Below are 16,300 nucleotides of genomic sequence, written 5' to 3' on the forward strand. Positions count from 1 at the left end.
CAATTGGAAATTAAAAATCTACTTTATTTTAAAAAAGCAAGTCCAGCGCATTGTTCCATCAAGACACAAAACCAGAGTCCAGATTTGCACCAAACCTCACGTAGCTAAAATTCAGATGAAAACCCCTTTGTATTTCACTAGGTAAATGGCATTGGTTAGCAATAACAGGACAGTGGAATCAAGGTAAATAACATAGTCATGCCGCGGTTTGAACGGAAGGGACACTGTCACCATCCCTTTCAGATTTACAATGAAATGATGAAATTTTCTGGTTTCTATTGTGTGGTCTAGAGGACTTTCAGCTTATGTAATTCCACATCTCGCTGGAAGTATTGAGACTTTCAGCTGGTCTTGATTAGCAGATAAAACTTCTGCTTCTAGCTCTGATGGTTCTTACGTCAACATAAGCTAGTTGAGCTGCTAGATTTTTCAAAGGATTTTCAACTTTACTGTATACTTTATTGCCATTCTGTTAAGTTTTCGTTTTTCTTCTGATTGTAGAAATGTTCTTCTTTTTCTAGAAGATGATCTGCCATTCCCAATCCATATAATTATGTCTCAGGAAGGAAGAATGCAGTTAGGACAAGCACCAAGAATTGATTGTAGATATTACAAAGACATTTCAGATATATCCTGTAGCAGCTATAAAGACAGTGGCCTGCATTTGACTGTAAATTTCATGGAGATTTTTGCAAATACGGATACTTAGAAGAATTCACTCACTGAAATTTCTACGTCACAAGGAATTTAGAAATAGTATGCACCGTCATTTGATGGAAGAATCACAGAATCACAGAATAGTAGGGGTTGGAAGGGACCTCTGTGGGTCATCTAGTCCAACCCTCCTGCCGAAGCAGGGTCACCTACAGCAAGCTGCACAGGACCTTGTCCAGGCGGGTCTTGAATATCTCCAGAGAAGGAGACTCCACAACCTCCCTGGGCAGCCTGTTCCAGTGCTCCGTCACCCTCAGAGGGAAGAAGTTCTTCCTCATGTTCAGACGGAACTTCCTGTGCCTCAGTTTGTGCCCATTACCCCTTGTCCTGTCACTGGGCACCACTGAAAAGAGCTTGGCCCCATCCTCCTGACACCCACCCTTCAGATATTTGTAGGCATTTATTAGGTCCCCTCGCAGCCTTCTCTTCTTCAGGCTGAACAAGCCCAGCTCCCTCAACCTCTCCTCGTAGGGGAGATGTTCCAGTCCCCTCATCATCCTCGTAGCCCTCCGCTGGACTCTCTCCAGTAGCTCTTCATCTTTCTTGAACTGGGGAGCCCAGAACTGGACACAGTACTCCAGATGGGGCCTCACTAGGGCAGTGTAGAGGGGAAGGAGAACCTCCCTCCTCCTGCTGGCCACACTCTTCTTGATGCACCCCAGGATCCCATTGGCTTTCTTGGCAGCCAAGGCACACTGCTGGCTCATGGTTAACCTGTCGTCCACCAGGACACCCAGGGCCCTATCCGCAGAGCTGCTCTCCAGCAGGTCCACCCCAAGCCTGTACTGGTGCATGAGGTTGTTCCTCCCCAGGTGCAGGACCTGCATTTGGCTTTGCTGAACCTCATCAGGTTCCTGTCTGCCCAACTTTCCAGCCTATCCAGGTCACGCTGAATGGCAGCACAGCCTTCTGGTGTATCTACCACACCTCCCACCTCCCAGTTTGGTGTCATCAGCAAACTTGCTGAGGGTACATTCTAACTCTTCATCCAGGTCGTTGATGAAGAAGTTAAACAAGGCTGGGCCCAGTACTGACCCCTGAGGGACACCACATGTTACGAGCCTCCAACTAGACTCAGCGCCGCTGATGACAACCCTCTGAGTTCTGCCATTCAGCCAGTTCTCTATCCACTTCACTGACCACTCATCCAGCCCACACTTCCTCAGCTTCCCCAGGAGGATATCATGGGAGACTGTGTCGAAGTACCTTGCTGAAGTCAAGGTAGACAACATCCACGGCTCTCCCTTCGTCTACCCAGCCAGTCATGTCATCGTAGAAAGCTATTAGATTGGTCAGGCATGATTTCTCCTTGGTGAATCCATGCTGACTACTCCTGATAACCTTCTTTTCTTCCACTTGCTTGATGATGGCCTCCAGGATAAGCTGCTCCATCACCTTTCCCGGGATGGAGGTGACGCTGACTGGCCTGTAGTTCCCTGGGTCCTCCTTCTTGCCCTTTTTGAAGATTGGAGTGACATTGGCCTTTCTCCAGTCCTCGGGCACCTCTCCTGTCGTCCAGGACCTCTCAAAGATGATGGAGAGTGGCTCAGCAATGACATCCGCCAGCTCCCTCAGCACTCGTGGGTGCATTCCATCGGGGCCCATGGATTTGTGGACATCCAGATCACTTAAGCGATCCCTCACACAGTCCTCCTCGACCAAGGGAAAGTCGTCCTCTTTGTAGGCTTCTTCTCTTACCTCCGGGGCCTGAGATTCCTGAGGGCCAGTCTTAGCACTGAAGACTGAAGCAAAGAAGGCATTCAGTAGCTCTGCCTTCTCCGCATCCTCCGTCACCAGGACACCCGCCTCATTCAGCAGCGGCCCCACGTTGTCCCTGGCCTTCCTTTTGCTGCTGATGTAGTTGAAGAAGCCCTTCTTGTTGTTTTTGACATCCCTTGCCAGCTTCAATTCCAGGTGAGCCTTGGCCTTCCTCGTCGCATCCCTGCATGCTCTCACCACATTTCTGTACTCTTCCCAAGTGGCCTGCCCCTCTTTCCACATTCCATGGACCTTTCTCTTCTGCCTGATCTCCGCTAGAAGCTCCAATATACTCTATTTCTTGTCTCAATCCATTGATTGTGGCAGAATGAAGGGAGCTGTAATGTGGAAGAATAAAACTTCTTTGTTGTTTTGATTAAAGTGATTTTTTGATAGTATATGGAATAATTAAGCTGAGATGTTATATTAAGATTAATTGCAATACATACATTATCAATAATCTTACAGAAGCTGCAAGAGACAAAACATCCTGTGCTCAATTAGCATGTGTGTAATTTTCCTGTGGTTGTTTCTGGACTTTGGCAACATGGTCTAGTGGAAGGTGTCCCTGCCCATGGCAGGGGGGTTGGAATGAGGTGAGCTACAAGGTTCCTTGTAACCCAAACCATTCTGTGATTCTATGAAAGCAGAATCTGACGGATATGAAGTATAATACTTTAAAGACATTAAAATATCCTGATAGGCACCTGCTTTTACATGTTTTCCTGTTCTTCAGTTGTTTTGTATTTGTCCAATTTTGAATTGCGGTTTTGTTCATATAATTGAACATAATTCTTGTTTTAAACTACACTTTTATTGTGAAAATCATACCAGGATTCATGATGTTACTAGAACCTTATTTTTACTCTTCTAACATCAGATTCGTTTTGTGATTCAGGTTGTGTGTAAGGAGACTCTGGCCTGTTCTTGCTGTAGCAACCGTTTCTTTTGTTTTTACTAGAAGCAAAAGGAAAAAAATAGTTGAAACAATGAAGCTTAATTATTAATTTTGGGAAAGTTATCTTTTGATTTACTATTGTTATGTCCTTCAGAAGGGAAAATGTTGATTAGGAAATCTCTTGCTGGTACCAAATTATCTGTTACAACATGTGTCTTAAGCACTATTGTGAGAGGGGAAAGACAGAAATTAAGGCCTCATTCTAAAAAAGCATTCATGGGTACAAAAGGTAACTTACATGTGTTGATTTATCCTTTCAGTTCCCAGTTATCCACAGAGGAATACATCAAGTGTTGCCAGTTTATATAGATATGTAGATTATTACGGCTTTGGCTCCTGCTGCAGAATTTCTTATTAATGGTGCCACCTGAGATATATGAAGAAGATTAATTCAAGTGTTTTGGTGGTGTGGGACCATCTAGATCTCAGCTTCTACATTTGGAGTGTTAGGCCACATGTGTTCCTCCTCCATCCCACCAGCCATTTGTCTCTGTCTCTGCACATCAGCTGTGTCTCTGGCTACCCCACGTTTGCCTCTTGCGTCATCTTTTGTGCCTCTCGCAGTTCCGTCAGGCTTTCCCTTCCTTTCTGGGCACGCATGGTGATGTTTTTCCTTGACAGTAAGTCCAGAGGTACCATCATTTTGTTTCTAGATGTAATCTCTACACAGGCTTGAACCAGAATTGTGAAGGCTGGCTGCGTTCTGGCAACACCTCATTTCCCTTTCTACCTCTTTTTCATAGATGCTACATCTTCAGGCAGGACTACATGTATTTTTGCTTTGCTCTTGCTATTAGTAATCACTAATATTTAATAATTCATGTAATAATGATCTGAAGTGGGACTGGTTTTGCTCTGTAGCAATGCCTTTTCGCCTTGCACTCACAGATGGACTTAGAAAGCAAATTTCCCATCTTGATTTGGATGTCTTATCAGCTGCTACTGCCATAAACACGTGAAATTACTCCATGGATGTGAAACACCCAACTTCCTGCAGTGCAAGTGCTTTTTGGAGATGGAAATATCCATGTGATTTGGAGCATCAAGTAGCAGCTCTAACAGATTAATAAAATACTGAATTAGGGAAGTCTTTCTCAATCTCTAAGTAGTTTTTGTTCTCTCTATCTTGCCCGTCTGTGGAATGAAATCAGGACTGAGATTCAGTGCTGAAAACTCTTCTCAAAAAAACCTAATTACTTGCAATAGGAATCTTTCACTGTCTCAAGTTTTGGAATTTCTTTCACCTGGAGTCCTACACTCACTTACATAATTTGAAGTTAAATCAATGTACAGTAGGATCTGACAATAATTACAATACCTATATATGTTATTAATTAAGTTTTCCTACTTCCTTGTCTCATATAGAAGAAATGCATTCTATTCTTGTGTGAACAGAGGCATTGTTAGAAATATATTGGAAGCTGATGAATACCCAATAGATATTAGATGAATGAATAGGCTTCTGTTTTATGTAACATTGAATTATCAGACTGACTTTGTGTGTTAATGTGCACAGGTTTTAAACATTGTCAAGAACAACTGGAATTTATCAATGTTTTATTAATTATGCACCAAATTATTATTTATTAACCTTTTTATTTAGGTGTTATTTGTTTTATTAATACAGTTAAAGCACAGATCTAGTTTCTTGATTTTTGCTTGCATTTAAATGTAGAGATGAAACATTTTCTGCTTATGTTACCAATATCACTAGGTGTTAGGTAACTAAAAGAAAAGGCGTCTTAAAATTTTTTTATTCAGCTTAAGTGTTGCTGTAGAGTTGTTGGTGTCTGCCAAGGTTGGTGCCCTCCCCCTTTAGCCCATCACTACCTGGGTAGGTGTAGGCTTCCTCATATCTGTCAGAAAGATGCTTGAATAATTGTGCATTTGGGACCCATCCAGGTGGAGGATTTTGCCTTAATGGATCTATTTCCTGGGGCTTGATATATACTTCTTATTGACAGTGATGTGTAAATATGTAGTTCATGGAATCTGTATCTCTGAATTTACTGCATTAAAGGACTTAAAATTGACACATTTAAAAACATTTTTATGTCAAATATCTGTGTAAATAGATATTCATGCTCCGTAAGTAATACCACAAATAGCTTAGGATTGCATTAATGAAAAACTAGGTAAACATTTAATTTCAAATGCAGCTTTGCAGATCCTGGTGTGTCAAACCAGACTTCTTACCACCTCCTTAGTATTACCAAGAGGTTTTTTTTTGGAGGGGGTCTGTCATGGATTTGATTTTCATCTTACTCCATAGTAGTTCAAGGTAAGTTCAGATTCAATGCCACTGAGTCACAGCAGTTCCACTGATACAGATTCGGAACTGTGAGCAGGCCCAGGGACGATGATTTTAAAGCCTGATGTGGTATGTTTTAATGGTGCGAAGAGTGCTTGTGTTGGAGATCATCGGAGTAGCTCTGAGCAAGTTAATATCCCTACCATACTGAAATACCCTGCAGGGATATTATCCCAGGTCTTAAAAACCATATGCATATGTTAGCGAAGAGCAGTGGTCGGGCTAACTAGCCTTGATTTTCAGCAGGGCCAGTGAGCTTGGCTGGCTTTGCTAGCGCACAGCTAATGGAGCTGTGCTGCTTCGATGTCCATGGGCTTATTTTTGGTAGCTCAGGGACCTCTCCACCGAACACTGTGTTTCATACAGAGGTACTCTGAGGACCGGTGTTTTATGACTGAGCTACATTCCCAGTCAACCTATTCAGAAGAGCTAATGGTGTTTTTGTTAATCCATAATATCACCTTTGTTCCAATATTAATGTATGGTATGTTTTTATTAGTATATTTATGTTCTTTTAATATATATTCAACATACAGTGATTTGTTCTGCAGTCTTTTGTCACAATCCTTCTTGAGTCCTAAGATTAATATCAGGATAATTAGAACTGCAGGATAAACCTTTTTCTCCTATTGGTAAATCCTCCTCCTCCCTATTGTCGCTGTCTTCTACCTAGAAAAAATACTGAAATGTTTCATATAGCATCTAGGCTGTGTATCGCACCTGTGGGATATTCAGCTGTTTGCTGTGTACTCAAACTGTTAAATCATATTACTCGACCTACATTACAAATCTCTGGAGCTACCCACTAAATAAAATAGCAAGTTTCCATAGTAAGTAGAAAACATGTGAGATAACAAAATATGTATTATTAAAACCCAATTTCAGTGTGGGTTCAGTTTCACAAAAGGTTCAGTACTTCAGCTTAATTTGAACAGGCAAGACAACTTTTTTGGATCTTAATATAACCATGCAATTTATGCTTGATAAAAGCAGCAATGAGAAAACAGAAAATGGAAAGAATTATGTGAGGGCCAAGTAAACTAGTGACAAAAATAAATTGGGGAAGAGGTTCCAAAGAATGATCAGGGAGTGTCGCATTTAAAGGTTACTCTGTGCCCATTTTGGGGGTACCAGCATGTGAGTTACTGTACAACGTTTGCTTTTACCAATATGATATTTGATTATTACTGAGCGTGTTATGTAACTAATCTTGGTATTTACAGGAGAAGAGAAAAATTCTAATGCTTCCTATGTCTGTCTCTATTTAGTTTTAAGCATTGGTGAAGGTGGATTCTGGGAAGGCAGCACCCGGGGACATATTGGATGGTTTCCTGCAGAATGCGTTGAAGAAGTTCAGTGTAAACCAAATGAAAGCAAACCAGGTAATCAGATCAAGTTCCTGTTGAATCCTAGCAGTGACAAATGTGAGGTGTCTGTCCAAGCAGAGAGGCAGCCTAGGTGGTAATGCGTTACACAGCAGTGTGTTTGTGCTATACTGGAAACTGCAGAATTAAGTAAAGCTGAGCTGCTGAATTGAAAAATAAAGATGGGTTTATTGATCAGATTTTACCGGATGTTGTCCAAGCAAATGGACTTTCTCATGAGGGACTGTGCTGTGATACACTGCGAAACTGTTCACACAGAACTGTATGCAGATATTTTATAAAGCATTATGCTGCGTTTTATTTTCTTGCAGTATGGTAGAGTGGCTAATTAGAGGATTAAATAATGGAAGAAAAACTGGTCAGTCATCTCCCAGTGTGAGGTGGTCAGACAATGTATTTAGCTCTTGCTCATAGGAATAAAGTTCCCTCTTTTGACCTTCTACTAAGTTTTAGAGGAGGCATCCATTAGTGGGATGTCCCATGTACATCCTTACTGATGACAAAGGAGAAAGACTCCTCCTTTATAATACACTTGTGCTGCCATAAGCGAGTAAAACATGAGTGACTTTAAGCAAGGAGTCTTTACAGTTCTGGTGTAATAAAGGAAAAAGAAATGTATGTTGAAGGATATTTTAAGAATTACCTACAATCTCATGGTTTTCTGCTTTTAAGAATGAAGATATGAGGACATCCTCTCTAATTAAAAGCGCATTATAATGAGCTCTGAGAATATAATTAATCTTCTCTAGGAGTATGTGCAGTTTTAAATTAACTATTGATGTGTTTTGGATTTCTGATGTATTGATTAAGATCTTTTGGCATTGCACAGACAATACACTAATGTTTATGGCTCGTATCATTCATTCATGAACATTATTCTTTTACATATGTCATTATAAACTGCACAGGCATACTTCTGTTTTGTCATATATATCCAATGTATAAACACGATAGAATGGAATAAAATGCACTGGACAAGAGAATAGTTCCAGAGTAGTCAGGATTTGGAAATGTTTATAAGATTTGATAATTATTTGAATTTCATTGGTTGTAATGGAAGATGTTGTAATATGAAATAGAGTTTAAGGGATGGGCAGAAGAGACGGCAAAGTTAGCTTTTTTAATATGAAAACTTAAGAAGAACGAGGGAATGAGGCGTCAGGGACACTGCTCTAGATAACTAAACACTGTGTGAAAAGGTTATACTTCCTTTTCTATTTCCCTTTTGAGAGAGAAAAAAGAGAAAGAGGCAAAACCAGGTCTAATATTTGGAGGGAATGGATTTAGGCTCTGAGAACAGAGAGAGAATAGTTGTGTAGCTCTTCAAAGGCCTTAAGAACAAATGAGAATTTGAAGATGGAGGACTGAGGTTGGAATTGGCAAATCTAGGAGCAGTGCAGTTCTGAAAAACTACATGTAGAAAGAACAAGTTGCAATTCTAGTGTGATTTCATGGAAACATGATGGGAGACAAATCAATTCAGCCAGTGTGGAACATGAGCTGGTGAAGAGCCACGTGTGAACTGTTCTGAAGATCCTTCAACAAAACCTTGTGGTCACTTGATTGAAAGACTTCAGAGAGATGTAATCTATATAATGAAGTCATCACAAATACCTTTCTCGAGTCTATTGTAGCAACTCTGCATTAAATTTGAGCTGTGCATTTGTCTCCAAATCTGATTAAAATTCTGGGGCGGGGCATTAAGTGATATTCTAAAATATGAAAGGAGTTTTGCAGCTTCTTTAGATATATGTAGTGGTTTTGAAGAGAAGGTAACCAAACCTGTTTGTCACAAATCCTTAAAGATCTTTTCAAGAAATACTGTATGAAGTAAATTCAGTATGTGATATGATTGCATTAATGTTTGACAAGATTGTTTTCGAGCAAAAATTTCTTTGATCGTTCAAAGGAAAGTGAAAATTAAGAAAAAAATTTTCACAAGAACAACAAAAGGAATACCAAAGCTGGAAGCATTAACAGAATATCAACAGAAACATCTTACAAATTTTCTAACATGAAATTGTGAAAACTTATGCTGTGTGTTTGCATGTAAATAGTAATGTCAGTATAACTACAGACTTTTAATATATCATTTTTCTACTGCAAAAAAAGACAAAAATATAATTAACTAAGCACAAAATGGGCCCATTTTCTATACCTTTGAATTTATGCACTCGCGTCGTTTGCTGGGCTGTCTTGAAAGATGTCTGCACCCAGAAGGCACAAATGAGGTAAGGTGCTCCTCTGTGTAATGCGATAGAGGTTGGAGCTATGAGTATGAAGTATATGAAATCCACAGTATGTGCCATATTGTTATTGAAATATGGTATGGACTGAAAGCAGCTGATCACTGAATTGCTCAGCGCGGTTAGCTTCATTCCCTTTGCATAGGAAACAGTGGAAATGAAAGAGGAGAGCTTCATAAGCAAAAAGCAACCAGTACTCCCTCTGAGTACAAATGCAAAAGTAATTTAGAAAAATGTGTTAAGCGTGGTGAAATGATTAGAAATTAAATTAGGTCTGCTGGGATGACTGAAAAAACATCAGCTGAGAAACATCACAAACTTGTGCGAGTTGCAAGAATTTGCATCACGGGCTTTGCAAAGCAGCAGAACTTTGTATGATAATGATTTAAAAAGTAGAACATCGTAATGTGTAGGAAATGAACCTCAAACTCAGCCTTTTTCAGACCAGCACCACAGTAACAATTCTTTCCTATACATGAGATTTAGGAACATTTCTGCAAACAGCTTCCCTTTGCTATTAAGTTCGAATAATTGTGTTTAATAGTAGCTTGTCATTTGCATGCCGTGAATGAAAGAAAGAGAAATAGTTCTTGGAAAAAACAAACCACAATTAAACACTTCATGCCCAGTAAAAGTGGCGGGCAGGTGTTTCATGTCGTGCTGATGCATAATCTCACTTCTAAGACAAGTTCAATTTTGAGAGAACTTCACTGCAATCCAGACTGCTCAGTGGAAGCAGGCAGTACAGAACAGCACCTGGTTCCTGTGAGCTCTTCAAAGATATCATGCTAGCTTGGCAAGTTCTGTTTTCCAAAAAAAAATCGTGTTGACTGGCAGTAATTCTATATCCCTTCTTTAAACCTGCATTAATTGAGACTTGTAGGAATTATTCCATTATTTTGCTAGGATTGATGCCAGGCTTACAGGCTGTTAATGATCCAGGTTGTCTCATTCGCCCTTTAATAGCACTGGCACAGGACCTGCTGCCTTCCAGACTTAAGAAGCTTCCTTGACATTTCGAGATCTAATGATAAAAGAATAACGACAAAGAAATTCGTTATGCAGTGCTATGCTAAGTTCTTTTGCCTGCTTTTAAGAGTTCATAGACACAAAACCTTTGTATCATCTCATTTTAAAAGGTGTCGCCTTAGTAGCCTGCTTTTAACATTCTCCAGAATTATTCTTAGAGTGAGAGTATTCCTTCAGATGAGGTTGATACGTCATCTTGCTTTTTCCCTGTGCGAACACAGAATACACGTTACGTATTTCTTCTTTCTACACTGACAGTTTTCCTATGTTATTCAGTAATGAACTAATTCCATTCTTAAATTTCTTTGTATTCCTAAATATGTGAAACTATGCTATGTTGTTTTGCTAAGACATTCTGAGTAGATTGAAGACTCTGCAGGAGAAGCTTGATTCCTGTAAAACAGAAGTTAAACAAAACCTATGCAAATGTGAGACACTACCTTGGGTTAACAGACATCTTAATGGGATTTAGTAGCTAAGTGCTGTTGGTGCTGTGGAGAATCACGAGTCGTCTTGGATCTTTGGCAGCAGTAGTTTGCATCCACGGAGAATACACTATGTGACAGCTTTGTCGTAGCAAGGCTTTTCATTTTACTGGTTTATTTGTACCCTAAAATTCATTATTCTTCTTAAAGGAGCAAGCATTCCTACCTGATACCTTCCAATGGGAAATGAAGTACAGAAGAATCTGTTGTTCATAAAATCAGCTGCCCCACTATTGGAAGATATCTGTTGGCTCACTGTTGGAAGATATATGTTTTTTTTCTTCCTACTAAAGTTTAGATACTTCCATTTGCTTTTTTTCCATCATAGTATATTACTCCAACTTGAGAGATTTACTACAAAAATGTTTTCTATTAGACTTGCGATTTTATACTCCATGTCCTTCAGAATTCAGAGATGCAGATTATCTGATTGTTCATAGCTGAGGTGAAGTATGAATTTCATTTTCAAGCTAGACGTTATCTTTAATTACATTTTGTCTTTGCAGTTTATTATTCCTTCCTCCCTACTGATGTGCCTGAAGAACTCTCAGATTTTACAGATGATGCTGAAATGAAGGCAGACTCAGCATGTCTTTTAGTAATTCTCACTGTCTTGCAACTCTTGGCCTCCTCAGTACACCTTTGCTTGAGTTCCATGTTCATCTTTAATATCCTCTTTGGGGTGATTTTTCATTCGGTAGCATCCTCCATGCATTTTTCTATCCTATGGCCTTGGACTACACCTTATTAGTAGCTGTAGTTGCCATACAAGTCCTGGGAGTTTATTTCGGACTAGATCTAATCCTGGCATGTGGCTTGAACGACGTTGGCAGTTGTTCCAGGGCTCATTTTTCCATGAAGACATCCAATTTGTAAACTCTGAGGTCTGCTCAGTCCTGTGAGTAGGCAGCACTGACAAAGTGCATTCCTGGCCCAGACTAAAATGCTAATGTAGATGCGCCCATGCTGACCTCTAGTGTCACTGGTAGAGCATCTAAGCTGGGATTTCTCTCTCAAAATGTCTGTACTTACATGTTCGGTATAGCTTACTCCTCACTTTCCAACAACCTGAAAACATAATGACAGGTTATCCAGAATAGTATAGTTCCCTTGGCCATTTCTTCTTACCTATGTAATCATATGTAGATGTTATAAGCAGAAATCGCAGCATTCCTTATCCAGCATTTCCCTCTAGATTTCAGAAGTTACCAAACAAGTCAAAGTCGTGTTAATAAAGTGAATACTTTGCTACACAGACTGCTGTTTCTCAAGTAAAGAATTTTCTTTATTCTGCATTCTTAGTTTTTAACACCTTGTGCATTCAATAAAAACAGTTTGGTTCCTTATTTCCACCATCCCTTTTTATAATTAGCACACCACCTTCCCAGACAATCTAGTCAGCCAGGCTGCTAGAAAATTGATTTGCCTTCTTGCAAAAAAGGAAGTTGCCTTTGCTGTGAATTGAGGAGCTACATCTGTACTAGCAGCTGGTAGCTGCTCTGTCCTCTGCGGGCAAATGGCTTGGCACGTAGTGTATGTGAAAGTTTTCTTCCTGTTTGCCACATCCACGTTGCTTTCTCCATGCTGCCTTTCAGAACAGTCACCAACATTTTTCTCTCCACTGAAATATATCTGGGTGCTGTTTGGAAGAATAATGATTGGGCTAAGTGGGAGCTGTGTTAGAGACCCAGTAACAGTGAAACAGGATGCGTGGTTACACGCCAGAGCGCAGACTGCAGCCGTGACTGTGTCCTGTGTGGGCTACCTGAAGTTCTGAAAACTGAATTTCCCCGGCTTATGCTCTTACATAGCTTATAGTGAACTTCAAACATGTCTTGTTTAACCTTCCGTGAGAAGGATGGCTGCTAGAAAATTAAGTTTTGGCATTCCTTTTTTTATATCTTTTTAAGCATCTCAGAGTAGTGATGTGGTAGGTATATTACAAAGCAGGTCATCATTGAGTGTACTCTGTGAGGCAGAGGAACGTTAAAGCTCACCACAGAAATTTGGTCTCTGTGTGTGTGTGCACCCCATTGCATCCCGCTGTGGAACAGAAGTGTAATGTGCTGAGCCTGGAAGTCCCCATCCTCAAATCGTCAAGCCCAGAGGACACAATGGAACATGTGTTCACATATATGGATTGCTTTCCTCAATAGAAAAGGAAAAAAGTATGCACCCATCTCAAGCTGACATCCAACCAGAGCAAAGCTGGTGTGTGCGTCCAAGGTCTCTGGTGGCGGACCTGCTGTGGAACAGACCTGGCCCTCAGCTAGCTACACTGGGCTTAGAGCACTTGGGTAAAGCCATTCCCCTTCTCCTCCCTGTAAATTACAGGTCACCTGGTTTTGGCAGTCAAGGGCTATATTTACGTAGATGGACAGTTTAACGCATGTTTGAAGTCTCTGATGAGGCTTTGCTCAGTTTGCATCCGGGTATTTGCTCTTGAGCTCGTGCAAATCTGGAATTTGTGAGTTGTAGCTCTGGTCCTTCTGGAAGAAGGGTAGGAGTCTTGGGTAACGAATTTGCTGTTTGGACATAATGGATAGCCAGAACATAATAATCTGTCAAAGCACTCCCTAATCACATACAATTGTGCATGTAAAGGTCGGCACTGGAAGACAAAAAATAAATCAAAAAATCTTTTAATCTAGCCTCTTTCCTCAATTATCCACCTTTTATAAATGATCCAAATTAACAAAATCTTTGTTAAATACCTTTTTCCTGTTTATTAGAATTAGTTCTGGGTAGTTATTTAACTAGAAAGAGAACTGTAAGAACAGATTAGAACATTTTAGAGAGTATTAGAACTCTAAAAAATTCCAAGAACTGAATAACTTTGAAAACCACTGGAAGGAGGAGGGTTTCAACAAGACAAAAGAGCCTGAAAATAAGAGATGCTGTCTGACTAGATGAGCATCTCAAGGTTTTTGATAATAAGTTTTGATAAATTCTCCTTCCACTTGATTTCACCTTAAATAGAAAGTACCTGTGTACCTGTGACAAAATTATTGTGCAACTTAAACTGTTTGGCATGAACAGCAGCAGTTAAGGAGCAAACCTTACTGCAGCTGGAAGGACTAAATGGAGGGAGAATGTATATAAGAAGGGAAATACACATTTTTGTTAGCAAAGTTAATCACAGACGTTCTCGTGTCAGTTGTGTAAAGAGCGAAAAAGTCTGATAGCTTGGAAGTGTGTTCCGACTCAACAGCACAGGCAGTGGCTGGGCTTAATATGGCATAGAGAATATAAAGCAAATTAAAAAAAAAATTGAAAGTGCAAAATTGCCTCACGTGTAAGTTGGCTTATCATTGCAAAAAGTCATATGATGTGGATACAAATTCAGCCATTTGAAAATGGATAGAAAGCTCCAGAGATTAATATTATATCTCTGTAATCCCAGGCAGGGTCCTAAATGTGGGACATGCAGTCAAACAGATGTGTTTACTGAAGTTTGTCCATGCCTGTTTGAGGAACACTGTCTAGCTGTCAAAGCCTGGTACCCAGAGCTCAGACTGGTAGGGCAAACACTCTTCAGTAAATCCCTCTGCCTTGAAGGATACTGTCCCAAGCTCTGACTTCCAAAATACCCTTTTCTGCCATCTATATTTTGCACAATAAACCACATGGCTCCCATGATTCTGAAAAGTTTTGTCAGCTGAGAAGTGATTTTCTGCCACAGAATGTTTCCCATGTACAAATCTGTGTTTAAACAAAATGTGAATAGATGACAAAACTCAGCACAGTGATCACCCACAAAGACACTGTGTTCTTTTTTATGACTTAGATCAGGAGTATGGTACATACCATATTTTTTGCATAAAATGTACTCCCATCAAATAGTGAGAAAAATACTTTATACTGGAACAAAAAAAGTCACTGCAAAGATCTAGACCTGAGGTGTTGGCATGGCACCCAGCTGACGTAGGAGCTTGGTGCGGTAATATTCAATGGATTCTGACAAGTCTCTGTAGCTGAGGATGTAAATCAACTCCACTTTTTGTCCCAGTTGATGGAAATTTAAAGAATGAACCTCAGCAAATTTCTGCACTTCGGCTTTGCTGAGCAAAGCATTTGTGTTCTGAGTAATGATAAACAGCAGTTTGGGAAATGACTTCTAAATGAATCATCACTCAATAGTAATGCTGATTTGGAGACAGAGGTAACTTGAGAGCTGTTTTTGTCTGCAAGCTGGCTACAGGATGGAGCCCCGTGCTTCCAACACAGCCTGGTGCTGTGTGTTCTCTCTGGCGAAGGGTGCCTTGAAAGTCCTTGCATTCTTTCAGTCTTAGTCTTCCGACCAACGTGCAGTAGATTTTTTTTACAAGAATAGTGGTATTTGTAAGAGATGCTTTGGAAGACTGAGTCTACCAACCAGTGTTGCTGGTCAGCTTCTCTGTCTCTTCGCTAATGGTCTGAGTTTGGTTTCAATAAAGACTAAAATAAAGTGTTTCATGATAATAATTCCATTATATATCCAATTTTTGAGAACAGCAGAAAGCAAAACCATGGGAAAAAAAAATTCAAAAGAAAGAAAATACAAGCCTAGCTCTAGAGCTTGTAAAGAATGTAAGCCTGTCTGCATCTTTATCTCTGAGTAAGTAATTTCTAATTCATAATATTTTACTGTCTCGGCTCCTCAGCTGACATACACTTCATCCCTTTCACTCTGATTTTCATGCTTGCTAAGAGCCACTCAGGAATAACTCTAATCAGCTGAAAAGGAGCAACACAATTCTCTAAAGCATTGAAACAGGATAAAAATAAAATTGCACAGCAATATAAAATTAAACTTGCATGTTAGGAAACTCAACATTTCAAATGCATCTGAGATGGCTGATGTGTGAAATTGGACATGCAAGTGTAGATTTTTTCCTGTTCTGATTCTTTCTGCATTTTTTCATCAAAAAAATGTCTATCAAACCATATAGGATAAAAAAATGCAAACTCTGAGGAACATCTCTAAAAGAATGGAGTTGCCATTACAGCATCTTCCTTTTACTTCCAGTGATGTGCTCACATTTTCTCTTCAAAATCACAGTCCATCCAACATCAAGAAACAAATTTTAATGCCTGGGAGCATATATAGATACCAAAAATGTTACAAATTAGAAGTGTGAAGAAGATACAGATATAAAGTGAATGATTTATCAAGTGATATAGCCTTCTGAGGAATTGAAGCTCAATTATTGGTTTAAGACAGGGTACTTCAGCCTGTGGCAGAATTTGAGCAGCCCTGTTATGCAATATGCTGACAGTCTAGAAATAATCCTTAATTTTTAGATTCCTAGTTGTTCTTGTGGAAACTGCACATATAACACATTTTTTTCAACCCATCAATGTCTGGAGTCAAGTTATTTGAGTTGTAACCAATTTGGCATATCTCAATGATTGCTAGTAGGAAAAAATCCTTT

General features: G+C 39.8%; 1 protein-coding gene across 5 annotated transcripts in view; it reads left to right on the plus strand.

Annotated features, from left to right (window-relative positions):
- Positions 1 to 16,300, plus strand: part of SHANK2 (SH3 and multiple ankyrin repeat domains 2) — a 331,195-nt gene that overhangs the window by 116,003 nt on the left and 198,892 nt on the right. For all 5 annotated transcript variants that reach the window (XM_075425300.1, XM_075425301.1, XM_075425304.1 and 2 more), the window contains one exon: positions 7,010 to 7,123. In XM_075425300.1, coding sequence (XP_075281415.1) covers positions 7,010 to 7,123 — 114 coding nt within the window. The remainder of the gene's footprint in view (positions 1 to 7,009; positions 7,124 to 16,300) is intronic.

This window comes from Opisthocomus hoazin, chromosome 7, assembly GCF_030867145.1.
Source record: "Opisthocomus hoazin isolate bOpiHoa1 chromosome 7, bOpiHoa1.hap1, whole genome shotgun sequence".
In the NCBI taxonomy this organism is placed as follows: Eukaryota; Metazoa; Chordata; class Aves; order Opisthocomiformes; family Opisthocomidae; genus Opisthocomus; species Opisthocomus hoazin.